The 25,943-nt window shown below is 34.8% G+C and overlaps 2 protein-coding genes across 2 annotated transcripts; both read left to right on the forward strand.

Annotated features, from left to right (window-relative positions):
* The first annotated feature begins 6,073 nt into the window (after positions 1-6,073).
* Positions 6,074-17,090, forward strand: LOC141697889 (CSC1-like protein At4g02900). Its single transcript, XM_074502449.1, has 12 exons — positions 6,074-6,192; positions 7,149-7,485; positions 7,702-7,851; positions 7,962-8,097; positions 8,709-8,810; positions 9,118-9,237; positions 9,344-9,424; positions 11,109-11,449; positions 12,220-12,465; positions 14,549-14,873; positions 16,078-16,311; positions 16,657-17,090. Exons 2-12 carry the CDS (start codon positions 7,175-7,177, stop codon positions 16,876-16,878), a joined length of 2,268 nt encoding a protein of 755 aa, XP_074358550.1. The 5' UTR covers positions 6,074-6,192; positions 7,149-7,174; the 3' UTR covers positions 16,879-17,090.
* Positions 17,091-17,887: 797 nt separating this feature from the next.
* Positions 17,888-21,526, forward strand: LOC141697257 (uncharacterized). The gene is made up of 5 exons (XM_074501543.1): positions 17,888-18,189; positions 18,775-18,964; positions 19,241-19,700; positions 19,940-20,011; positions 20,683-21,526. Exons 1-5 carry the CDS (start codon positions 18,103-18,105, stop codon positions 21,182-21,184), a joined length of 1,311 nt encoding a protein of 436 aa, XP_074357644.1. The 5' UTR covers positions 17,888-18,102; the 3' UTR covers positions 21,185-21,526.
* The last annotated feature ends 4,417 nt before the right edge of the window (positions 21,527-25,943 follow it).

The raw sequence follows: 25,943 nt of genomic DNA on the forward strand, positions 1-25,943 counted from the left end.
ACTTATTTCAATTTCATCTCTGAGACTATAACGAGTTGTGGTGTGTGTTAGTGTGGGGTCACAGCATGAGGGTATTTATTATTAATTAAGTAAAGTGATATTGTGGAAAGAAAGACCGTGACAACCCGGATTCCCGACCCCGGATCTGGGGGTGTTACAAACCTCCTCTATTTCTTTGAGTTCAGGAGTAGCTATGGCAACTGTGACAATGACCAAATAGTTGCCTACCAAAGCTGCCAAAACAACTGCAATTTCTAAATCCAAATCAAAGAAAACCCCCTCTGGTATCTCTCAAAAGGTATTAGTTGAAAAATCCACCAAAGCAAAAGAGGGGAGTGTGAAGAAGGGTAAGTTAGGTGAGGGAAGGGGTGAACATCAAAGAAACCTCAAGAATAAGGTTGGAGAGTTGAGTGAATCTCAGCCTAGCCACACTGCAATTTCCCAACAAACTGCAGTGCTTAAAAAGGATAAAAGCTCACTTCTAGCTACATCCTCCCAAAAGGATGCAGTTATTGAACATAGCTCTCAGCCAAGAGCACAGGCCAAAAGGGTTAGGGACACAAGCTCACCCCAAACTTACACAAGAAATAAGAAATCTAAAACCTCTGAGGATGCACAGGGCACACACACAGTGCAAACTCGTGCTAAAGACACAGTCCTTGCACTCTCTCAAATTCAGTTTGATGTGGCTCCAATAAATGTGGAGTCACAACCAAAATATCTAATAATAGAAGCATATGAAACACCCTACTCACCAACAAACTCTCTGGAAGTGGATATGATAAACACTTCAATTCCTGATTCCCCTTCTTTAACCCTATTGGGGAAACCAAAATCTAGTGCAAGTGAACATCATCTTTTAGATGATTTGTTGGCTCACTTGCCAATTCTTTCAGATTCTATTGTGACATCTGTGCCCCAAATATCTTCAATCAACACATAGTCAACAATAGTCTCTCTTCCCACCTCATTCATTTTTACTCTCTCGATGGATATTGTTCATCTGTCGAGTAGTGATTGTATCCCGACGGATAAGCTTAATAGCAGTTATCCGTTGGATAGAATTACCACTCACTCGACGGATATCACTTATCCGTCGAGTATCTCTGCACAACGTCAAACTTCAATTATTTCAAGTACAGAAGATTTAGTGGTTATACAGTCACTCTTAGGACTGAGAGAGGATAGTGTATTGAGTGAGAGGCTGGGTTGCTCCCAGGCAAAATGAGAGGAAAAAAGTGAAAATCAGCAATCCATTCATTCAGGATTGGCAAAAGTGAGTGAGAGGAGTCCCACCTTAGTAGGTGAAGGTGAGGGTGTTAGGGTGGGGAGCCATGGTGAGACCCTGATGCAACAAAAGAGAGATTTTGAGAGAAAAGCATGTACAGGAGAAATAAGGGTGGATCCAGCCATTGCTAGTGAGTCAATGATTATGGATGATGCTGAAAAGGGAAGATAATTCCAGCAACATTACAAAGCTGTAATTGATAACATTTCCTTGGATGCTGACACTTTTACTCATCCTGTGTCAGCCTATCAAATGTTGGCTGCTCAGGGCAATGTGGAGGCAGAACAGACTTTGAACTTAGTACACACCTCAGAATCTCTTCAAAGAGATAAAGCTGCTGTCAATAGGATGCCTTCTCAAGCTGGTGAGGCATCTGAAGAATTTGAAGTAAATTCTAATGATGATGACTCTGTTTCTTTGGATGGAAGCATGAACTTAGGGGGAGATGAAGGCCCAAGTTCTGTTTCAGATTTACCTGAATGGGCATGGACAAAGGAATCTACACCAGGACAATTTGGTGTATCTTTGGTTAAGCAAGTGATGGTTATTCAAAAGGCCCTTCAGGAAACTTCAGATGCTGGTACCAAGGCTATTCTTCAAGCTCACCTAGACTCTCTACATCTCATGAAGATCCAGCACTTAAGACAAAATCTGAGTGTGGATGAACTAAAAAGGGATATAGCTGACTTGAAGACCTACAATTCTGAGAAGCTGGATTCAGTCATGCCATATGGTACCATGCAAGATCTATTACTAATATTGAGGAGATAATCAGATTCTGAAAAGAAGCTGGCCAAGCTGGAAGACAGAGTTCAAGTTATTGAGAATTCAGTGGCTATCCTTCTTTAAAATCAACAGACTCAGAAAAATCTTCTCATGCAACTGGCTAAAGCACAAGGCCTAACTCCTCAACTTGATGATAACAAAAAGGGGGAGAGAGAATCAAGTAAGGGGGAGAAAGGACCAAGTGAGGGGGAGAAACTTCAAGCACAAATCAGCAAAGTAATTGTACCTTCAATTACTGTCTCTAAGCCACCAGTTGCAGATGGTTAGATCTAATTCAAGCAACAGCAGCAAATTTGAAAGTTGCTGAGAAAGGAAAGTTGAGTTTGATCAACTGGAATAAGATTGATGAGGAGATGCAGAAAAAGTTTGAACTTGTCAAGGAACCAGGTAAGTCAGCCATCCATCACTCTCAAGTCAAGCCAATCAGTGTGAATGAGATGAGCATGAATTATCTGGAAAAAGGACAATCTTCCTGCATCAAGTCTCCAAAGGCTGAAACAATTCTAAAACCAAGGGCAAATTATCCAAAATCATCTTTGAAGAACCCCTTGGACAATGTTTATGAGACACCCAAGCCTGATGAGAAGAAGCTTCTGTCAAGGTCAATTGTCTTCTATAAAGATCCAGCTGATTCAGCTTCAAAAAGGAAAATTGCTAAGATATTCAGAAATGGAAAGGAAATTTGTGTGGTAGCTGGACATCCACAATTTGCACAAGCAAAGAGAGAAGAAAAAGCCAGATTGAAGCAGGAAAAGAAGCAAGTTGCTCTAGATACAAACAAGACTAAACAAAAGAAAGAGCAGATTGCTATCTTGGCCAAGCTACAGGCTGTTAATTCATCACAACAAATTCCCTCTCAACCATCTGAAGCTGTTGAATCAAAGAAGAAAATCGAAGAACATAAGAAATCCCCAAGGAAGAAAGAATTGGCTAGAAGAACAAAAAGGAAACTGGATATTGTTGACAAGAAATTGGAAGATCAATTTCCTAAGGAACCCACACCAGCTACAACTCAAGCATCAAAGCCCTCTGTGGTATTTGAAGACATAAGGGTGGTGGATCCCTACAGGAATATTCATGGTGAACCTATTATGCCAAAAGATGAGCCAATAGAGTGGGATAACATACCAATTCCTGACTTCAGCTTACCAATCCTTAGCAAGCCAAAAAGGACAAAGTCAATGGCAGTCAAGAAAGTGAAGATGTCACCTCTCAAATCCAAATCAGTAGTTAAAGCTCAACCCAAATTCAACAGGGGAAACTACTTGTACTTGTGTGATATCAAAGAATTTTCAGATCTAAATCTTTATCTGGATGAACTGGATGAAGTGAGGGGAATTGATGCATACAGGAACCTGCCTGAAAGGTTAGTGTTCAAGTACAAAGGAGGAAGGGAGATTCAGTGGCCACTTCACAGGATTCTTCAAGAGAGCCAAGCTGTACTGATTAAAGTTTATTCATCCTTCAAGAAGAACTTTGGGTTCAATGTAACTGCAAGAAGACTAGTATTGAAGAAGATTGAGGAACTAAGGAGTATTAGAGCTAAATATGCACTCCCAAAGACTCTAATCATCCCATACACAGGGAGAAGAGTGCATCTAAGGCCCTACTGGCTGATGGAGTTCATGAATGACAAAGGTGTGAGAAGATTCTTCAGGTTAGAAGGCCAATTGAGTATCTCTAGCAATGAGATTCTCTTGGAAATGCAAGAAAAGCTAGATCTCTCAGAATCTGATGAACTGGAATTCCACAGGCAGCTCCAAAATCAGATTGATGAAAATAACAGAAAGCTTGGAAGAAGATCCAGACCTTCAAGAAACTAGAAAAATCTGCTCAGGATAGAGGAGCATCTTGAAATGACTGTGAGCCAAACCTTGTATACTTTGATTATTTGAAGCACTTTCAGTATTATCTACTTATCTTTAAAGCTGTATGTTTAGGATATTTTGTTATCATCAAGTACCTCTTAATTTATGGCTACAATTCCGGTAGACATAAATTGGGGGAGATTGTTGTGCATATGTTGTGTACTTGATGATTTCATAAACAAAACATCTAAGTGGATTTTACTTAGTGAAATAACGTAGCACTCGGCGGATAAGAATTATAGTCCCGACGGATAACTCATTATAGTCCCGACGGATGTTAACTTATTATCCATCGAGTGAGTAGCTTATGTAATGATAAGTCTGTAGCACAGTTCTGTATACATCTTTGTATAAATTCTGTAGTAGCCTATAAGTCATGTTGACTTTAACTAGATATGCAGAATAGGTTGATTAATTGTATATAAATGATGTCTTGTAATTCTGCATAAGTGAAATGAAGTCAAGTGCCAAAATAGCTACCGACGGATGATTAACAAAGCCATCGACGGATGATCAAATGACTATCAACGGATGTTTAATATAGCAGTCGACGGATGATCAATGAAGCCATCAACGGATGTTCAGAAAGTCGACCGATGATCATATATCCAACGGATGTTCATAGAATCCAACGGATGATCATGTAAAGAATTCAAACAGCAGTTGAACAGTGAAAGCTGAGCACAACCGTCGAGATGTATACAAATCTACTGTGGAAGCCCATTAACTGGGTAATAGAGGACGAAAAGCAGCAAAGCTTAAGACTGATAGTTTTTATATTTATTCAGTCTTTTTGACTTTGTAATCTTGGTAATATATAAACCAAGAACGTAGCAAATAGAAAGAGTTGAGAAACACAAATGGAGAAATCTTTGTAAGCAGAATCATTAGCATTTCCCTGTATTCTCAGCAATTCAATTTGTAAGCAGCTGTGAGCATTCCTGCACACAGAATCCTCTCGATATATAATATATATCTCTGGTGAAATTGTTTAAATCTACCAGAAAGTTTTTAAAGACTCTTGTTTTTAATTACTTATGTTTTGATTCAATTAAGTTTCTATTCCGCATTGTGCTAATCAAAACATTATATTTATATTCAAGTTGAACATTTTTATTTTGAAAAAAAGGTTCAAAAATTACATTCAACCCCCTTCTATAATTCTTGCTATATTGTTGAGGGACTAACATCATGTTTCGCTCTAAATGAGAATTGCAGAAGGTGACAAATGGAAGCATTGATCGTGGTGTTGCAACTAAGATACGAATGAATGATGTTAAAATTTTAATCGTTTGTATCGGAAAGGATATTGACGTGGACTATTACCATTTGCTATTACTAAAATTCTATTGTTTGTCAAACAAGTTAGTTTTAAAAAAAAAGAACCTTAAACATCGTTAGTTTCTAAAAACAACAGTGTCTGGCATCTAATTGTAGTCGGAAATTAGACTTTTCTCTCCATTCAATATGATATGTATTATCGTTTTATTACAATATTTTGTATTTCCAGAGCTATTCTTCAAGTTACAGTGCTATTTGACGCATGTTGTGTTAGAATATGTTACATATTGTGAATGCTAAGGAGATATTTAATACTTATTGCTCAGAAAATAAAGAGAATCTATGAAAATAATATTTCCCTGCATTTTTTTGTGAGATGCGTAAAAAAAATGTTTTTGTGACAGGATTTTTAAAAATTGATAATTGCACAAAAATATTTACAAACATAATGGGAAAGTTAATGAATGAATGAAATATTATGCTATAATATAACGTGTGTATAGTGCAAAATCAGGTTGTTGATTGTTTTTAGTAAAAAATGGGTGTACCTTATACAGTATTAATTAAGATGATAAAACTAATAGAGTAGTTGTTATAATAAATTTGGAAGTATACCGAAATCTATAGAAGCAAAGAGAAGTAGTTTTGGAAGTTTAGAAAAAGTGCAGATATTGTGTTAGCTGTCAGGGGGGGGGGGGGGTTCCAGAAAAGTGGTCTGATGACATTGTGTCTGAACGTACAAAGTGGCACAACACAATGCATAAATAAATACGAGGACCTGTTCCTTTTGCCGTCTTCACCATTCTCGAGGGAGGAACCCTCACTACTTTCATTCTCAACCATATTACTAATTATGTGTACTTTCATTTTTACCTTCATATTTGTTCTGCTCGTAAATTTCATTACAGCACAAGTATTTGTTTAGCTTCATTCGGAGCTCTCCAACAATCTTAACCACATTTTCTCAAGGTACTTTTGTGTTGTTGTATTTTCTTTTTAATTTTATTTTACTAGGTTTTGTTGTTTGAACTTGTGTTTGATGTTAATTTAAGTGAACCGGCACACAGATTCTCAACTGTTTTTATTGGACGGAGTTCATGCAGTTGTGCTATTCATGTTTGTGCAGTATCTTTAGTTTTAGTGATTTTAGCAAACTTACACACACATGATGGTGTTCGTTTGAATTCAAACTAATTTAGCATCCGTTGTTGATACATGTTTATGATTTGGAAGACCGTTATGCGAATTGTATAATAATACGCAGCCTAAATTGATTTGTAATGGAACGTGCTGTAGTACTGTATTTTGGCAGTGGAAGGTTAAAGGAATTTGATAGGAACACATCTGATCCACTGCTTTTGATTTTGTTATTCTGCCTTGGAGGAGTGTATTGGTAATGTCGAAAACCACTTTATTACAATTATTTGAGCTGATTACAACAAACACCATTTGGGAATACTTGATAAGGTTCCTATTTCAACTTTTGCCTGATGTAGTAGTCTGTTGGCATAAGAGGAAACTAGTTTATGATTTAGCTATGGTTGGTATCAATTTCAATGGTCACTTTTGGATGAAAATAAATCATGATTATATTCAGTTAACTCTTGGGAAGAAGAAACTTTTCTGTATAATTTCATGATAATAAGGTAATCTAGAACAATTTAGTGATATACAAGTTACGATTCAGGATACAGCAACATATATGCTTGTTCTCTACACCATAGCTTAACTAACCTATCTAATTTTATCTTTACTGATCATAATTCACCTTGTTATGCACTTTGTTGTTGTGATGAAACTGTGCCATGGTTGTAAATTGTCAAGTAGACACAATGCTGAATTAGTTACATGTTAAAGTTCGATTGAAGAGTTATTGTATATTAACTGCAAAGTGTTTTACATCTTTCTATTGCACTAAAATTTAGGTGATTTGTGATATCCAAGGGAGGATATGGCTAGCCTGCAAGATATTGGCGTTGCAGCTGGAATAAATTGTCTCACGGCGGTTATATTTCTTATGGTGTTTGCTATTTTAAGACTTCAACCGCTCAACGATAGAATTTACTTTCCAAAATGGTACTTAAAGGGTATAAGAGCCAGCCCAATAAGCTCAGGGTCATTGAAGAAAATCGTTAACTTGGATCCCAAAATGTACCTGAAGTTCTGGAACTGGATGCCTGCTGCCTTAAGAATGCCTGAACCAGAGCTTATAGATCATGCAGGACTTGATTCTGCTGTATATATTCGGATCTACCTTCTCGGGTGAGTTAATATGTATTGTTTGCACTTCTGTATATTAATTTTTGGACCACAATGGATTGCATGTTATCTCATTAGCCAAATATGTTTTCTCAACGGTTAGGTAAAAACAAGCCATTACAGTTAATACAAATGAAAGCTGACTGCAGACAAAAGTGCTATGCTACAATTAATTTATTTTACTTGTATCTTATCGACCATGTCCATTTTTTTATGCAGTTTAAAGATTTTTTTTCCCATAACTATACTTGCTTTTGTGGTACTGGTTCCTGTGAATTGGACTAACAATACTTTGGAGGAACTCAAAGATGTAACATTTAGTGATCTTGACAAGCTTTCGATATCTAATGTCCCCGATGGATCTTCTAGGTGAGATTTATGGTAGATGAAATCCACTCCTCTTAGTATGGAATTTATACTTCCGTTGGGAATCCATATGAGACAAGTGCCCTTATCTGGTAATTTTCTATTGTCTACAGGTTTTGGGTTCATATAGGAATGATATATGTCTTCTCTTTCTGGACAATGTATAAGCTTTATAAAGAATACAAGATTATAGCTACAATGAGGTTGCATTTTCTAGCTTCTGAAAGCCGCCGTCCGGATCAGTATACTGTAAGTTTATCAACTTCTTAATTGATTAGCTTGCAAGTATTTCTGTTAATACACACCGCAGTCTGGAAACAGTATCGTGAGAGTGCGTCTATGTGATTCAGGTTATTAAAACTCCAACAAGATATGTTGTAAATCATGTAATGTTAATAACTTCCTCGTAATGAATTCTTTGGAGCTTGCTAAACCTACATAAAATTGTTGTGTTTCTTCCTCTGCCTTAATGGACAGATTTTGAGCATCAAGTGGCAATAATATGTTACCAGTATGGAATAAAAGCATTCCATTGTTATAAACACTAACATATTATTATCGACATTAGAAAATGCTAATGGTTCTTAGATGTATCCCACCTGATGATCAAATAAGTTTAAACCAACTGCTTAAATTAACGAACCATAAATTTTCGTACGCTATGGATAGGAGGTCAAATTTACCTCATACTTTAAGGGACTGTGTAATCATATAGAATAAAAAGTCAATCAACTAATATGACCAACCGCTTATTGCACTAAACAGGAGTAGTTTGTCAGCAGCTTGATATTTTGTCCTTTCTTGCGTATTATCTTCCCATATTTTCTTTGATGTTTTATCAGTTTTTAATCCTATTGCAGGTCCTTGTGAAAAATGTCCCTGCGGACCCTGATGAATCAGTTAGTGAGCACGTTGATCACTTCTTTGTTGTTAATCATCCTGATCATTACCTTACTCATCAGGTTTGTCACAATATGTAGGTTCAGTACTTTCAAAATAATAGGGAAATTTTTTACATAGTGAAGGTGGGGGGTGTTTAGCAAGATTTGAATAATGGGATGCATATTAATTCTTTATAATCGTCAAATATATAATTCAAGACATCAAAGCATTCATAGCAGAGGACCAAGAATCAGTCCCTCTGTTCTTTTTCAAATTAGGAGTCCTAATTTTATTTCATATAACCTGGCCAAGTGGCTAGGAATTAAATACCTACTCATCAATTTCAAAAATTATATCAGTTTAACTTCACTGTTCTGAATCTTTCAGGTAGTTTACAATGCAAACCGTCTCGCTACTTTGGTGGAAACTAAGAAGAGTTTGCGTAATTGGCTTACTTATTACCAAAACAAATATGAGAGAGATCCTTTAAACAAGCCAACTGTTAAGGTACCATATTCTTTATCTTCTTTCAATTTTTAAATTTCTGTGATATTTGCCCCTGATTCATTTCAGTAACTGATAATAAAAACTTGGACTATATTAATGTGTACAGACAGGTTTTTGGGGTCTTTGGGGACAGAGAGTGGATGCAATAAACTACTATGCAGCTGAAATATCTAAGCTGAGTGACGAAGTAAGTTTTCCATTGACTGGCCATGTTGTATAATTTTGGGTTCTATAACTTATACGATATTGCCATCAAGAGTGGCAAATATAAGACACTATCAGATCTAGAAATTAAAAATCATCAGGGGCTAGAGCAGAGAACTAAAGCAATGGAATTTGGATAAATGAGTGGTGAGATTTGAGTGTCCGGAGAAAGTTTTAAAGAAAAACTAGTTTTCGTTTATAATCTTTCTTAGTTACAAATATAATTCTCCTATTTAAATACAATCTAAGGCTCATATCAGCATAATTCCAAGTACAAACCTAAGCACAAACACGTGATTAAGAAACAAAAGTTCCTGACAAGCAACCACTTAGGGTAAGTTGTGTATCAACTATCACATACAGTGAAATTTGACAGTACATGGACAAAACAATTGATGTATCTTACTATGTGATTTGAAGAACATTTTTTTAAATATTTCAAATTTTTTTCTACAATTTGTGATATTAAGCTGTTTTTATGTTTTCTTTTGCTTGCTATGTCTTCTCATGATATTCCAAGTTTCCAACTCCTGGATTTTCTATCCACTAATTGTTTATTAGTATAACCTTCTGTTATGGTAAAGTCAAGGTCACGATATCTTGTCAGTTATAGATACCGGGGAAATTCTGCCTAACTAAAATTGCTAGCTTTACATATTTCCTTTACATTTCCTAATGATGCTCGGTATTATATTATAATCCAGCAAGTACACAATTATATAATTCTTTTTGCAAGCTTAAAATGTGAAAAACAAGTAAGAGCCATATTATTGAATTGTTGTTTGAACATAGAAAATGATTTTAAAAAATGGAACCCAAGTAAAATCGACAAGCAGAGCAGAGAGCAACTGAATTTTGGCATCAGTTTGCTTTGATTATTCATTTCTTTCATGGTTCAATCTTCAATCAACATTTCGTCAGATTCCTATTTGGGCCATGGATAATATTTTAGTCCTCTCCCCAATTTGGCTTTGTGATTGACTAATTATGTAAGACTATAAGCTATGCATTGTTTCCTGGCAACATCTCTTTCACGTAGTGTTCATTATAAAAATCTCTAGATTTTCTTCCCTACTTGGCAACCAAACCGATTCTTCTACACTTTCCTTCCTCACCAAAACAAAAACACCTTGCATGGCTTATCTAGTGAACAACTGATCAAGCCTTATAGTAGTTATTCTTGGAAGCCATAGATGTTCTTAGGGAGACAGAATACTATTACAATTTACAAGATGGACATAGGAGTACTTTTTCGACACATTCTGTTATGTTGTAACATTATTTATTCTTCATACTTTTTTCTGTTTCGACGTATGTAGTAACATATTTCGTTCTTTTACTATGTCATGTTTATGTTATATCATCGAACTTTTTACAAGAAAATTGATGTCACAAACAATTTTATTAAAGAATTTAACTGACCTACAATATTTAGAATCAATTGTGCAGATTACATCGATCTCTTGGGGTATGGAGTAAAAAATCATATTAAACTTTTATGACCTAAATTATATTTTCTTCTTTATGAAGTTCTATGTTTGATTTCATCTAATCATTTTTAGCCTTGTGTTGGTTGAAATTTCTGAATAAGCAGTCTTTAGTCAGTGATATCAATTTGGATATGGGGTTTGTTTATTTAGTATGGATGATATACTTGTCCATTTCAGGAAGATTCTGAGAGAGAAAAGGTTACGAGTGATCCTAAAGCAATAATTCCTGCTGCATTTGTTTCATTTAAGTCGCGATGGGGAGCAGCAGTTTGTGCTCAAACCCAACAAACAAGTAATCCTACCATTTGGTTTACTGAATGGGCTCCAGAACCGCGTGATGTTTATTGGAGAAATTTAGCCATACCATATGTTGAACTTAATGTTCGAAGGTTTCTCATGACAGTGGCTCTTTTTTTCCTTGTGTTTTTCTTTATGATACCTATAACAATCGTTCAGTCGATAGCCAACATTGAGGGAATCGAGAAGGTCCTTCCTTTCTTGAAGCCAGTAATAGAAGCGTAAGTTTTCATTCTTGTCTGAATCAGAAAGGTTGTTTGGAGTAAATGCTGGTCTATTTTTGTTTCTTGTTGCAGAAGAATACCATAAATATATTTCATGGCATATACTGATAAAATTAAAATGTCTACACTTGTGTATAGATGTGTATAATACTAATTTAACGATGGAAAAAATTACATAATTAGTCTTCGCTTGTTGAGATATACTACCAAGAGATGGTGATATTATCCTTCACTTGTAAAGTTCAACCTGAAAGATGCATATGTTTTATATCCTTCACTTGTAAAGATCAATCTGAAAGATTCTTTTTTTTATACTGCGGTGTCCTGTGTATTAGCTGAAGTTCCTTACAAATCATCTCAAAAGTAACATAATTATATAGCGGAGAAAGTCTCCGGTATATGAATAGTTACAGATATCTGAATAATTTTATTTACATGTCTCCTAGCAAGTGTAATTGTTATTCATTTGAGCTGTTAAAAATTAACTTGCATATCAGTGTGATAAGAAAATTACCTAGAATGTCACTGTGTCAGCAAGTGAAAGCAATATATGATCATAGCATTGTAGATTTGAGTTAGATTTTTCGATGGAAACTCCTTTGTTTAAATTGTTTTTGTCTTAGGTATCTCCCCAGCAAATAAAGGCAAAATTAGTGCTTTCTTCTTTCTATAAATTTTCTTGTTTCTGATATTACACTTTCCGGGCTATATTTTGAAATGGTTATTAACTATTAGCTAAAATTCTAATATGAAATATTCTGTTGCAGAAAAATCATCAAGTCATTCATACAAGGTTTTCTTCCAGGAATTGCACTAAAGATATTCCTCATTCTTCTTCCAACACTACTTATGTTTATGTCTAAAATAGAAGGCTTCACGTCTCTTTCGTCTTTGGAGAGAAGATCTGCTTCCAAATATCACAAGTTTATATTAGTAAATGTATTTCTTGGAAGCATTGTTGCAGGAACTGCATTACAGCAAATCCACGAGTTTCTAAATCAATCTCCATCAGAGTATGTTTCCTTGTCTGTACTTCTCTAGTTTTATACTTAAAGAAATAAATTCTGCAATATATCGTTTAATTTTCTGTCTACGCAATCATGTAAAACTCATTGTCAACAGAGATTTAAGTGCAATGGTGGATCTTCTTAGCATAAATTGCTTATCTGAATTTTTGAACGATAATCCATGTTCAGATTCTCTTGAATAAATGGGGAAAGACTGTTTAGTATGCTTTGTATTACAAGCTGCGATAACACAGTTATTTAATAGGTTCAGTCGTTCAGAATATCTCTTAATCATTTGTGAAAAAAGGAATATAATTGTGTGAGAGAGCGGCAGCTAAAGTTAGGCTTACACTGTCAGATGAGTTGAGCCATGAAAGGGAATCCAGTTCTCACTTTTCTCACTTACTGACCTGTGTCTTTCTCCTTTTAGATTCTAAATTTGCATAATTTTGGAATGTCAAAAGTCGGAAGTTTCTAGTTGGTTATTTCCTCACTCTCATATAGATAAATTTGGTTAATTTCATTCTTAGGCACTTCCCGTATAAGACACAAGAGGGAGGTTCAAAACATTATTCGATCTTCCAGTAAGTTAGACAAGAATGATTTAATGGGAAAAGTATTTTCTGGAATATTGACCTATTTGCTCTGCATGTCTACTTGAACTTTCAATTATCGAATGGACTAAATTTCAATCCCTTTTTATTTCATTTTAATATCTTTATAGGGAGAGGGTGGAATTATTTAATTTCCGCAAAATGAACTTGAAAGTGATCAATAATAGTCCATGAAAATTATTGTCAAAGATTATATGTGACAAAATGAGTGAAAAATGTAAATAGTCTGGTAAATATAGTCCTTGTACACAAACAGAGCCCAAGTCGAGGATTTGTTGATAGCTTGGTGGCAAGGCTACTACTTTCCCCCTCTCCCCATGACCTCGGAATCCCCATCCATCCTCATTATGTACTTGAAACATCTATTGCATTAAAAAATATTTTGCCTGTTCCCGGAAAAACATAGCCGAAGTCCCTAAATAAGAAATAAGATACATGTAGTGTCAGGTTCAAATGTGGACCACAGAACCATCGGAACAAAATTTTCTGCACTTTTTCTATGATGTGTTCTGCAAATTTTGCTCTGCAGAATGTTTTAGTGCCAATGTCTCTATTTTAAGGCGCTGACTTGCTAAAAAAACCATAGTTTTACTTCATCTCCCTAAGCCTAGTATGCTATACTGTGTGCAGCTAATTGATTGATCATTATTGCCTTTTGTCACACACCGGTCATTTTTATTCGAGATAGATGATTATTGCACGTGTTCTTAAAATTTCCAAGACCGTGAAGGAGCAATTTATATTCTGAACTTCATGATACATTTGACAATGTTTTATGTCCATATTAGACATTACTGGGTGGAACCCCTTATAGTGGAACAGAATTACCTTCTGTAGTCGGGTGTTGATATAGTTATTAGTATTCCTGGTACAATATATTGTTTCTTGTTATGAACCTTTTTCCTTTTATAGATTGTACATATGATTCGATCATATATAAATTAGAGTCTGAAACCTGTTTTCCCCTTGGTGCTGTAACGGAAGTGGTTCATGGCAGTGAGAGTCGACTTCGATAGAAAGTTTATTCAAATTTCAAAATTTCGGTATTGAATTTTCGAGATTCTACAAATTGACGCGAAGGACAAAGGGTGCCCTTCTAATTTACAGACGGGTGTAGCTTATGAGGCTATTAAAAGCAATTCTGAGTAAAGTTTTGACTTCTGTTATGTTATTGCAGTTATAATATCTCTATATTATACTGTATAATTGTACAGATTCTTGACTTGAATAACAAGAATTTTGGTTCCTAGTTATAAATCTTTGTAATGATTCAATATAAAGTGGGCCTGTTAATGCATGTAAGGTTAAAGCAGTCTGTACATAGCCGGGTGATCCTTTGGTGTCTCCATTAGTGCATTTTAATTGTGAAGTCATGTTATAAATAGATAAGCCTTTTCCTTAATTTATTCTTGTATATCATGAGAATTAGGAGTCATGTGAGAAGATTAAATTACAAAAGTGTGCTCTTCTTGCAGGATACCAAAAGTTGTTGGAGTGTCCATACCAATGAAAGCTACTTTCTTTATTTCTTACATAATGGTTGATGGTTGGGCTGGTATTGCTGGGGAGATCCTCAGATTGGTACCATTTGTTATGTTTCACCTAAAGAATACATTTCTGGTCAAGACAGAAAAGGACAGGGAAGAAGCAATGGATCCTGGTTCATTGACATTTGCTATATCAGAACCTCGCATTCAGTTATATTTTCTGTTGGGACTTGTGTACGCACCAGTCTCTCCTATACTTCTTCCCTTCATTGTTGTCTTCTTTGCCTTCGCCTATGTGGTTTTCCGCCATCAGGTAGGTTTTCTTTGTAGTTCCCAGATTGTTATCTTCTTTGCCTTCTCATGTGTGGTTTTCCACCTCCAGTTACATTTGCTTTGTAATTGATCTTGTTAGCAATTAGATAGGCGCAGGTGATTCAGTAAAAAAGGGAGATGGATTATGAAGTATAAAGTACATGAAAGGATGAGCAATGGTTATATGGGTAGATAAAGTACATAGTACATGCAACATAATCTATCAGAGTTAAACTGGAGATGTTAGATAATGTAGAAACATGTAGGTTATCTTTTGGCTTCGGAATTGAAAGGCTGGGTTGATTAAAAGTTAAAACTCTTCTTGCTAGTTTTCGTACTTTATCTGATGAACACAGACTCTCTCTCTCTAAACGGAAAATTTCTGTCACACAGAATTACACAACTATTTCCTAGTGCTATTTTCGTCAAGTAAGTCCTTGTGTAGGCAATTGATGTCACTCCTATTTCCAGGATTTTCTGGCACCTTGTTTTTAACGGAATTTCACCAGGGAAACCTCCTCTTGCAATTGAGTATTAAAAATTTGACTACATATCAATTCCCATCGAATCCCCCCGACCCCCACCACGTCACGCCATACACTTTCTTTTTCCTTCTGAAAGATACGGGACAATGAATTGTCACGAGATCACAAATTTTGCGTTTTGTTTTCTATAAGCGAGCCCACTATTTGTATATTTTTTCATCCTGTGTTTCAGAAACTATAAAATTAAACTAAAGAGTACAGCTCCACCATCCTTTCCAAAACTAAATTGTATAATAGTGAAGCACAAACTTTTGCAGACATGCTTTTACTATTTCTCTTAGTTGTTCTTGGCAAGTGACGTTGAAAACAGACTGTCTTGATGTGCGGACTTCGTGTACTACTTCTATTATCTGTTCTTAGTGAGAACCAGAAAAATGTAGACATCTCACTTTAAACCTAAATACTTAGGTAGAAGGTAACCAAAAATCATAAGGTTAATGAGCTAATTTGGTAGCTCAGATCATACTCTGAAGGTTTGGGCATGGTTAAGCATGACCTGATTAATTAGTTAAATTTAGTACGTCAAAATGATGATGGACCATATAGATTTTCTAGGTATAGACTTATATTTCTATGCATAAACGCCTCCAGTTATCATAGATTAATGTTACCAAAACTTTTTGGTTGTACCTAACCCATCTAAATGCTTCCCACTTTAAGGTTATCAATGTATACGATCAGAAGTACGAGAGCGGGGCATCCTTCTGGCCAGATGTGCATGTTCGTATCATAATTGGTTTGGTTATATCACAACTTCTGCTCCTGGGATTACTAAGCACAAAAGAGGCAGGCGTAACAACGCCATTTTTGATTGCACTCCCTCTTTTAACAATCTGGTTCCATCTGTTCTGCAAGGGGCGCTTTGAATCTGCATTCGTGAAATTTCCATTACAGGCAAGTTTTGTACGATTAAAAAACCAAATACTGACCGTTTTTTATTTGTCATTACCAAGTTCCGTGAAATACAAATTTTAATATAGAGATCTAAGAATTCCTACATAAAATTAAATTACATATGAAATGACTGCATGTCATTGTTACCCAAGGGTAAAAGATTATTAATATTATGAACATTGTTGGTACAAGTCAATAACTAACATCAATATTATTATTATGTGAGTAGTCAAATGCTAGTATCAATAGTCATGCCATTTGAAAATGTAGCTTATACAAACTACTTGTATTTGTTATTTCTAATTGTTGCATTATGACACTGCTGTTTTGTTTTCTGCATTGCAGGATGCAATGATCAAGGATACATTAGAGAAGGTGAGGGAACCAGACCTAAACTTGAAAGCATTCCTGGAAGATGCATATATTCACCCAATCTTCAAAGGCGGTGAGTTTGAAAAACCAATCTTAGACGAAGAGAGCCACCCAATTGTTGTTGCAACCAAGAGAAATTCGCGGGGTAGTAAACGTGTTTCTAGTGAAAGCAGTACTCAGTTGTTGTCGACATGATGTGACATTCGGTTACAAATTATTCTTTATGCACCCCTGTATCATAACATTCCACTTAATCTAGATTCTTTGTATAAAAATTCTAATGTGAATATTAGGAGTTTAGGATACCGCGGAAATGTACAATTTTTCAAGCAATGTTAATGATATTGATATCCGGCAATATTTGTAATGGTTGGGAAGCTGAAACGTGGACCCTTAACCTAGATACATCTTTGTTACTCTCTTTCTGTGATTCATAAATATGATGTTGCAGTGGTTAAGGGAGGGACTCCATAATTTTTTAGATCGTGGTAATGTCAATTGGAAAACAGTTCTTGATTTTTCTACTATCCGAGTGACTGCTTTAGACAAGTTAAAGTGCTACTGGATTTCTGAATGCATTTGAACATCCCTCTAGGTTGGGTTATGTGGTCTTTAAATTTGAACGGTATTTTAGGGGCTTACCACCCAAGATCCTAGATTCGATTTCAAATATAAGTTCGGATTTAAGTAGGGGATCATAGCGGTGGGATGTTGTACTAACCTATTCGAGATTAGTCGAATTGCGCTGCTCCGGACAAGGGACTCATGGTTATCAAAAAAGAAGAAGTTATTTTAAATAGAATTTCGGTATATTTTAATTTAACTGGTGTATAAGTTTGGACCTAGGTGTTGACAGAATGGAAAGGTAATAGGAGTAGTATACTAGTAGATTTCAGTAGAAAAAGAAATAAAGTGTATTTTCAAAAATACATACAATTATGTCGATTGATGATAACATAAACTGACGTCGATAATGAAGAATCGATCATTCATTACACCTCAAACTAAATTTCAAGTCCCTACAGGGCTTACTCCCTACCACTTGAATATATGTACACACATATTTTGGAAAATAAGAGGACTGAAATGAATCTGACCCAAGTCCCCCTGAAGATTCCAAACGACAACTGAACTTGAAATCAGAGGCTTTCTTTTGTCTTGATGCACAAAAAATCTATTTACTTGCATCACATAAATTTATACATCTTTTCTTGAAATACACTACTACATTTATCTACCACCCAATATCTTCCCTGGGATTTATCGTTAAAGAATCTCATGTTGAGGCTGATGGGTAATAGACCAAGACATGCTGTTGGTTATTAAACTGGAGTTTTAGTCATAATTTTGGCTCACAAATTCCCATTACTTACCTGGGCTTTTGTTTGTTTTTCTTCTTTATCTCTTCAATAAGAAGTAATGGTGAAGTTGTGTTTGATGGCTTCTCAATGTTCTCTTCCTGGTTTCGTCTTTAACCCTGACCAAGGCCTGCGCAGACTCTCTTCCGTAAGTTCATGAACTTCTATTTCCACATTTACTTCTTGCTCCAGTTCAGTTTTACTAGGATTTCTTGGTTCTTTAAGATTGTTTGTGTTTATGTTTGTTTAGAAGATAACATTATGAGGGTTAGGTATATACTTTTAGATAAGATTTTACGGGAACAACCTCTCTATTTTTTTTCCAGGAGCAGGAGTCGAGGTTTACTAGTTAGTTATCTTTAGTTCGTAGAACATACTTAATTCGACTTCTATATTACGTGGTTGTATATTTTTTCTTCTGATTTCTTTGTTTGTCCTTGTTTAGAAATTAAGAACTTCAGTTGATGTTACGAATTTGTGTTTAATTACTTTAAATGGAATTCACTGAATATCTATCTCACTTTCATATGACTTGAGAAACTTTTATGGTATTTTTTGATCATTTATCCCCCCCTACCTCATTTAAATCACATGTGTTCTCTTCCTATGATATTTCCTATCAGAATAGATGACCACTTCCTTTTGTACAATATAAAAACAAGGGTAGCCTTGGAATATTTATGGTAAATCCGCATGTATTCGGTTTGAGCTTACAAAATCTTTATCTTTGTAGGATTATCAGCCTCTTTTTCTTAGTCCTGAATCAACGGAGGAATTGGTACGACCAGGCTTCCTTGCTCTAAGTCCGCAAGGCACACATCAGACTGAGCGGCCATTGAACTATATGAGAGGGTTATTGGACAGTACCAAGCTTGTTACGATTGACCCAGCTATTACAAGGCGTGTACTAGTTGATGTGCAAGGTCCGTAGCTCATTTTAGGCTTTCATGTTTTGTAACGTGCACTAAATACAGATTTATGTAGTGAAGTAAGTAATTAGGGGACTACTTGCAAATAATATTGGTTCTCAATCAGATAGCTTTGCATATTATTACACACTTGGACAATGACTTGTTGTTAAGATTGTTTTATCATATGTAGTTTGAGTGGTCTTCATGATTTCCTTATTTTCTTTTTTATAAAGAAAGTTTCTTTGCTATGCTGTTAAATCATTCAAAAATGTCCTATAACCGTCGCAGGAAACAGGCGAGACTCTATACTATTTAGCTATGGAATTGCCAAAGAATGCAGTCATCAGGGGGAAATCTTAGCATTTCTCTCATCTGGATCAAGTGAAGTGGAAGAAGGTGGATTGAATTTGTCTGCACTAAATGACTTAATGGGGCTTCAAACAATTCCAACTGAAATGTCTGATCAGTGTTTATATGCACCTGACTATGGGTTTTGTTTCCAAAGTGCCGAGTCTCAGCCTACTGGTTTTTGTCCCAGTAGTAACTTTTACTTTGAGAAGCCTCTTTCAAACTTAGATGGTGATCTGGACCATGTCTCAGAAGGTATGGTTTATCTCAATGATCAAGCTGCATTATCAAGTGCTCGTACTGAGATGAAGGATAGACTTTATGTTGTTGCTGAGTATTACTTGTCAAAACACACAACAAAGTGGAGGAAGCAATCAGTGCTCGTACCTCAATTTGACAGGTATATATTCTTCTTTAGTTAGTGCGTAACGTTAATCTAGAACTAAAAACTTGGGACTTCTTCCATTGAGAATCATATACATTGTCCTCTTACAATTAGATATACTCTATCTGATTAAATTGAAGTTTTTACAAATAATTCTGTATGTTCCGTTTATCTCCCTATCTTTCTTTTATGAATATCACTATGTCTGTGCGCTTGTTGATTACTATATGTTTAACTAAATTCTCATCAAGCAGGCTGGAATTCAATGAAGAAAGGGCTACAATCAATGGATCCGTGAAGCTTGAACCCTTGAATGTTGTCCAGAGGTAATCTGATACCCTGATGACAATTCTACACTTTTATATTTATTTTAGTCATTGCTTAGATGTTTACGCTGTAAGCTTTCTCAAATCATATGGTTATCTTGCCATGTCAAATATAAATGCATATTTTTAAGTGTAAACTTCTGATTTGAAATTTCAGCTAAAACCCCAACATATTCTATCTTATAGAATGACTATCACTAATCTTATGTATCGAGTTATCTATTGAACCATTTTTGAGTGCTTGCAGATGTTTTATATTTCAGAGCGAAGAATAATGTAATTAGCGATTACCGGTTTCTTTCTATGTACTTATAGTTTTTCTCTTCTTTTTTTCGATGGTCAATGTATCGTTGTTCATATCTATAACTTGCACAGATACACTGAAAGAAGCAAAAGGATCAGTTTCTAACAATTGATTTTAAGTAAATATGCAGGCTAGATGACTACATACAGATAAAGAAACTCTTTTTTACATGGTCACTGATTAAATCAAAACTTTTTAAAGTGGGCAATGCCTGCATAATGATATCTGTTTTGTGTAAAAATGACAGCTTTTTAACTCTTGTACATGTATAGGCATCTGAATACTTGACACAAGTTGCCTACTGATATTAGTTTAATACCTTAATTGTGCACTAATGCTGGCGTTTTACATTTATTTTTCTGCGCAGTCCTCAGAAAAGCAGATTGAGGACATCACAGAAAAAGAAGTACAGACATAAAATAGGAAAAGAGAGGGAACTATACAGAAAGAACTACTCCTATTCATGCGAGAGTCTTTTGTCCATAATAGTTGACAAGAAGCGGCATGGAAAAACAGCAATTCTTGAGCTGAAGAAATCTGGTCCTGAGTTGAGCCATCTTCTGACTCAATTCTCTGCCACCATTGCCGGGACAGGCCTTGCTCTTCTCTTTTCTGTCATCTGTAAAGTAGCTACTGGTAGCGTACCCTTCTGTGCATCAAAGCTCTTGAACATGGGATTGGGATTTGGGCTGGTTTGGCTTTCTTGGGCAGTTAATAGACTGAGGAACATAATTATCCATATAAGCAAAAGTTCAGACAAGAGAGCTTCCAAGGAAGTAGAAATGTTGAGGAATCTGGACAATAGTGTGAAAGAAATCTTCTTCAGAGCTGCAACATTGACGGCAATGATGGTGCTGAGGCTTGCATGAACTTGAGGCAAAGATAGGTTAGTGTCTACGGAGAATATAATGAAAAGGAAATGTGCATTCTGAGTTGGAAGATGGTGAAAAGGGCTCGAGACAAATGATTTGAAGGATTGGGCTGCAACTGCTTGAGGTGGAACATTTGTATTTCTTGATTAGAAGCTGTTTAAGAAATATGTAACCCCGGGGTTAATTTTGGTCATCTGTCACTAGATGTTTTTGAAGTACATTTTGTACATTGCTCTGTATATTTAGTGCAGAAAGTTTACCTTTGCATATATAAATGAAGCTAATTTTTGTACTGGACTAAATATCGATTAAACTTGACCAAATTTTGGGTTTTGCTTGCTTGCTTGCTTTTTTATCATTCTTTGCTTGCTTGATAAAATCAAAAGGCTAGTTATAGGCTTACATTCATGAGAAAATAACAAACTACTCTGTATCAAAGAATTGTAGGCACCATATATGTAACAAATAGTTATAGACATAACTTGAACAAAGATTTCATTAAGCAGATTTACAAAAATTAAACTTCTAAATAAAACACATAGTGCTACCAAGCATGCCCTTAATTGGTTTGCCAGGGACTACAATTACACACACAACTCTCTTTCAGATAAAAATTACTTCTTTTGGTGAAAACGCATTTTAATCGCAAACAAACATGCCCCTGATTGGTTTTCCAGATACTTCAACTCCCCTTCCTTCTCTTTTATTCTCATAAATTTCTTTTCAATAAAACCCAATTCTTTTGCGTATTTGTGTGTCTCTCCTCTTAGAAGCATATATTTTGTCTCTCATTTTGAAGTATTTATTATATTTTTATTTAGTCATGCCTTGCGTTGATCTGGTGTTGGATTGATGACAAATTTGTTGATATTTTTGGTGATCTGCAAAACCTGCTTCGAATCTGGAAATGTGGTGATTATTGCAGGAGCTCACCTTTTACAATCAAAAATTATTCATCTTTCATGGTTTATACTTTCGGCGTGTCTATAGCTGGTATCCGGCATGTAAATAGTTAGGGTGGTTTCGGCATGTCTATAGCTCGTATCCGGCATGTAGATAGCTGGGTGCCGCTTCTCCAATCTCATTTTATGCTATTGTTGTTTCTGAAATTGAGCTAACTATAGTTTTTATGTGATAGGGTCAATTGCGATATTGTTATTTTCAGAGATATTGGTGCAATTTGGATCGCTTGAGATTTCTTTGATTTCGTTTTTAATTTTAAGAATTTTTAAATTCTATGTATTAAATAATCGGGAAACAAATTATCTAATTATTTTTAGTATATTATTTATTTTATCACTCAGTTGTATCGAGTTAGGGGGTTTGCCACTTTTGTCAAAAAAAATCTCAATTAAGGAGAATTTGTTGTCAAAGCACTAAGTGCAACCCTTTTTCACTAGGTTCCCTAACATATTCCTCCATCGATTCTCGAACAATTCATTAACAGAATCTTGATCTCCAAGAAACGTCTGAATCAAAGTCAAATGAACATGCAAATCCTTGTAAATCTTCCTCTTCACCTTCATGTCACCCTTGTATTTGCACTCTCCGTCGACACCACTTGGCTAGTAATTTTATCATCTAAATAATGTTCAAAGATCGAGAAACTAATTGTTTACGATTGTTTCAAGATTTAAATTTTTATATTTGAATCTAAATTATTTTCCAGAGGGGAATTCATAAAAAAGTTGAGTTAGTTAATAATTTGAAAAGGTCGTGTGAATTTCTTTCATATATTTTATAGAGAGGTCGGGTGCTTTATGAGAAATGAACCAAAATGTCATTTTAGGGTGTAAAATGATCTAAAATATTATTTATGAAAATTAGGTTCCAAATTATCACTTGACCACATTACATTGTGTAACGCTTGGAAAACTACCCGAAACGGTACATGACGTAGCGTTTTGTTTACTTCTTTTTTTTTACTTTTTATACGGAAACGTTACTTCATGTAACGTTTTATATATTTTTTATGTATATTTTTCTTATATAACATTTATTTTTGTTTTATAAGTAAACGATGTAATGTTTTATGTATTCTAAACCCTACAGCTTAAACCCTAATTTAAGCTTAGGCCTTAAATCCTAGGAACAAAAAATGTAAAATTTAAATTAAACAATTTTAAAATTTAAAGATGTAGTTTAATTTAATAATTTTTAACATTTTAGGGATTCTTTTATCGTAGGTAACCCGCAGCCGCTACCCTTCAGGTGCGCACTGGGTAAACCCTACGGGCTCACGCAATAGCCTGCAAACCGCATAAATTTTCCTCTCGTGGGATTCGAACATGTGACCAAGATGATAGGTTCCCTCTCTTTAACCAACTGAGTCAATCCTTGCGGGCACATTTTAGGGTTCACCGATCCCCTTTTAGGTTTTAGAAAAATTTAAATAATATTTTAGTATTTTAGGAATTAACAATTTTTTATTTGAGGTTAAAAAAAATCTTTGTATAAAACGCGAGATGAGGTAATGTTTTAGGGTCAAAACGCTACATAATGTAGCGTTTGGTGTCAAAACACTACTTAAAGTCACGTTTACATTCAAAAAAATAAACATAACGCCACACGATGTAGCATTTTGGATTTCTTGCCTAAACGATGTAATATCTATAGTTCACATTTTTGGTCATTTTTTTCAAAAATGAAATTTTAGACCATTTTTCACCTCAAAGTAGGGTCACCACTCGACAAAAGGGAGTGTGTAAAAAGAGAGTGAGCTAAGATTGCAAAAGAAAGGAGAAATTGACCAAAATTTCACCATTTCAATAAAAAAATGCCCAAAATGTCATTTCTAAAAATTAAGATCCAAAATATTACTTGAAAACGTGCTATCATGTAGCGTTTATAAAACAGTTGAAAACGCTATTTCGTGTAGTGTTTTAACTCTTTTTCTCTTTTTTTATTCTATAAAACGCAACACTATATAGCGTTAACCGGGGATTCTTTGTTTTTTATTACTTTAACTTTTGAAGTTATGTTGTTTTGGGGCTGGAAATACTACTTAATGTTACGTTTTTTATATATATTTTTTAAATTTAATGATGTACCCTAATTTAACAATTTTTAATTTTTTAGATTTCAATAATCCCCTTTTGGATTTTTAAAAATATTAAAAAATTAAATAAAAACACATCATATTTAACAATTTTTAATATTTTAGTATTCACCAATCCCCTTTTGGGTTTTAAAAAAAATTAATAAAGTGTACACATATTTAGGGTTTAGGAAGAGCCTAAACCCTAATTTAATCTAAGGTTTAGGGCCCCTAAATCCTAGGAACCAAAAATATAAACTCTAAATTAAAGAATTTTAAAATTTAAGGATGTAACATAATTTAACAATTTTTAACATTTTAGGGTTCACCAGTCCTCTTTTGGGATTTGAAAGCAATTTAAAATAATTTTTAATTATTTTAGTGTTTAACAATTTTTTATTTGGTTTAAAATTATTTTTTATATAAATAAAACCCTAGATAAAGTAGTATCTTGGGGTCAAGACCCTACATAAATTTGTGTTTGGGGATCAAAACATTCCACAATTTAGCGTTTACAAGAAAATAGAAAAAATAAAAAAAAAGGCAAAACGTGCCTCGGTGTAGCGTTTGTATGTTAAAAAAAATAAGATGGTACAAAACGTGAGACGATTTAGCGTTTTGTCAAAACGCTATTTTATTTCGCGTGGTCAAATGACATTTTGGGCCATAATTTCCAGAAATAACAATTTGGACCATTTATTTACACTAAAATGACATTTAGGGTGCTTTATGTAGTAAAATGTGCAAGAGTAAAGAGAGGTTGGGTGTAGGGCTGAGTATTCGGTCGGTGTGGTCAGAAATCGAACTGAATCGAATTAACTAAAAACTGAATTGTTGATATTTTTGTAACCAAACCGAACCAGACTTGCTTATAAACCGAACCGAAAACTGAACCGAATTATTTCGGTTTATTCGGTTCGGTTTATAAAAACCAAAATATTTAAAAATTATGTAGAAAATAGCCACTTCGAAATTGAAATTTTCAAAAAATGAAAATTGTAAAACCAGCAGGAAATAGTACACATGATACATCAACTCAAATATTCATACACTTCCAAATCAGTTTATTCAAAGTTGTATAAATATAATGCTCGTAAAAAAATAACTAGATATAACAACTGAGGTGAAGTTGATCAAATTTTTCAGAGGAAGAAGATTAGAATAATCTTTGATACTTTAAAGTTTGGAAGAAAAAATCAAATGGGTGTTGATTCTGTTATCAGCCAACGCGGCCATACACGGTGAGGGGTGTGTGTTTATGACTTGTTAGAACTTAAAATTAGGTAAGGTCATCTAATATCTATTAGCCATTTTACTCTACTGTTTTGTTCTTTTGTATAATATTTACTAAATTATATATTTATATATAAAATATAATTCAAAAAATATATGCATAATTCGGTTAATTCGGTTAAACTGAACTGATTTTTAGATAAACCGAATCGAACCAATATTATTTTGGTTAAAACTGAAAAATCGAATTAAATTGGAATTTTTGGAAAAATTCAAACCAAACCGAAATTGTACGGTTCGGTTCAGTTTTTTGATTTCGGTTCGGTTTTGCTTAGCTCTAGTTGGGTGAGTAGTATAAAACTATTAACACATGTGTGTTTGCATGATAAATCATGATCTCTTAAATGAGAGGTTCAAGTGTGTGGAGGGTTGAATTTGGGAGGGAGATGCAGCCTCTTGGAAGCAACTCAACACGAATACGAAGGC

Source organism: Apium graveolens, chromosome 11, assembly GCF_009905375.1.
Source record: "Apium graveolens cultivar Ventura chromosome 11, ASM990537v1, whole genome shotgun sequence".
Taxonomy (NCBI): Eukaryota; Viridiplantae; Streptophyta; class Magnoliopsida; order Apiales; family Apiaceae; genus Apium; species Apium graveolens.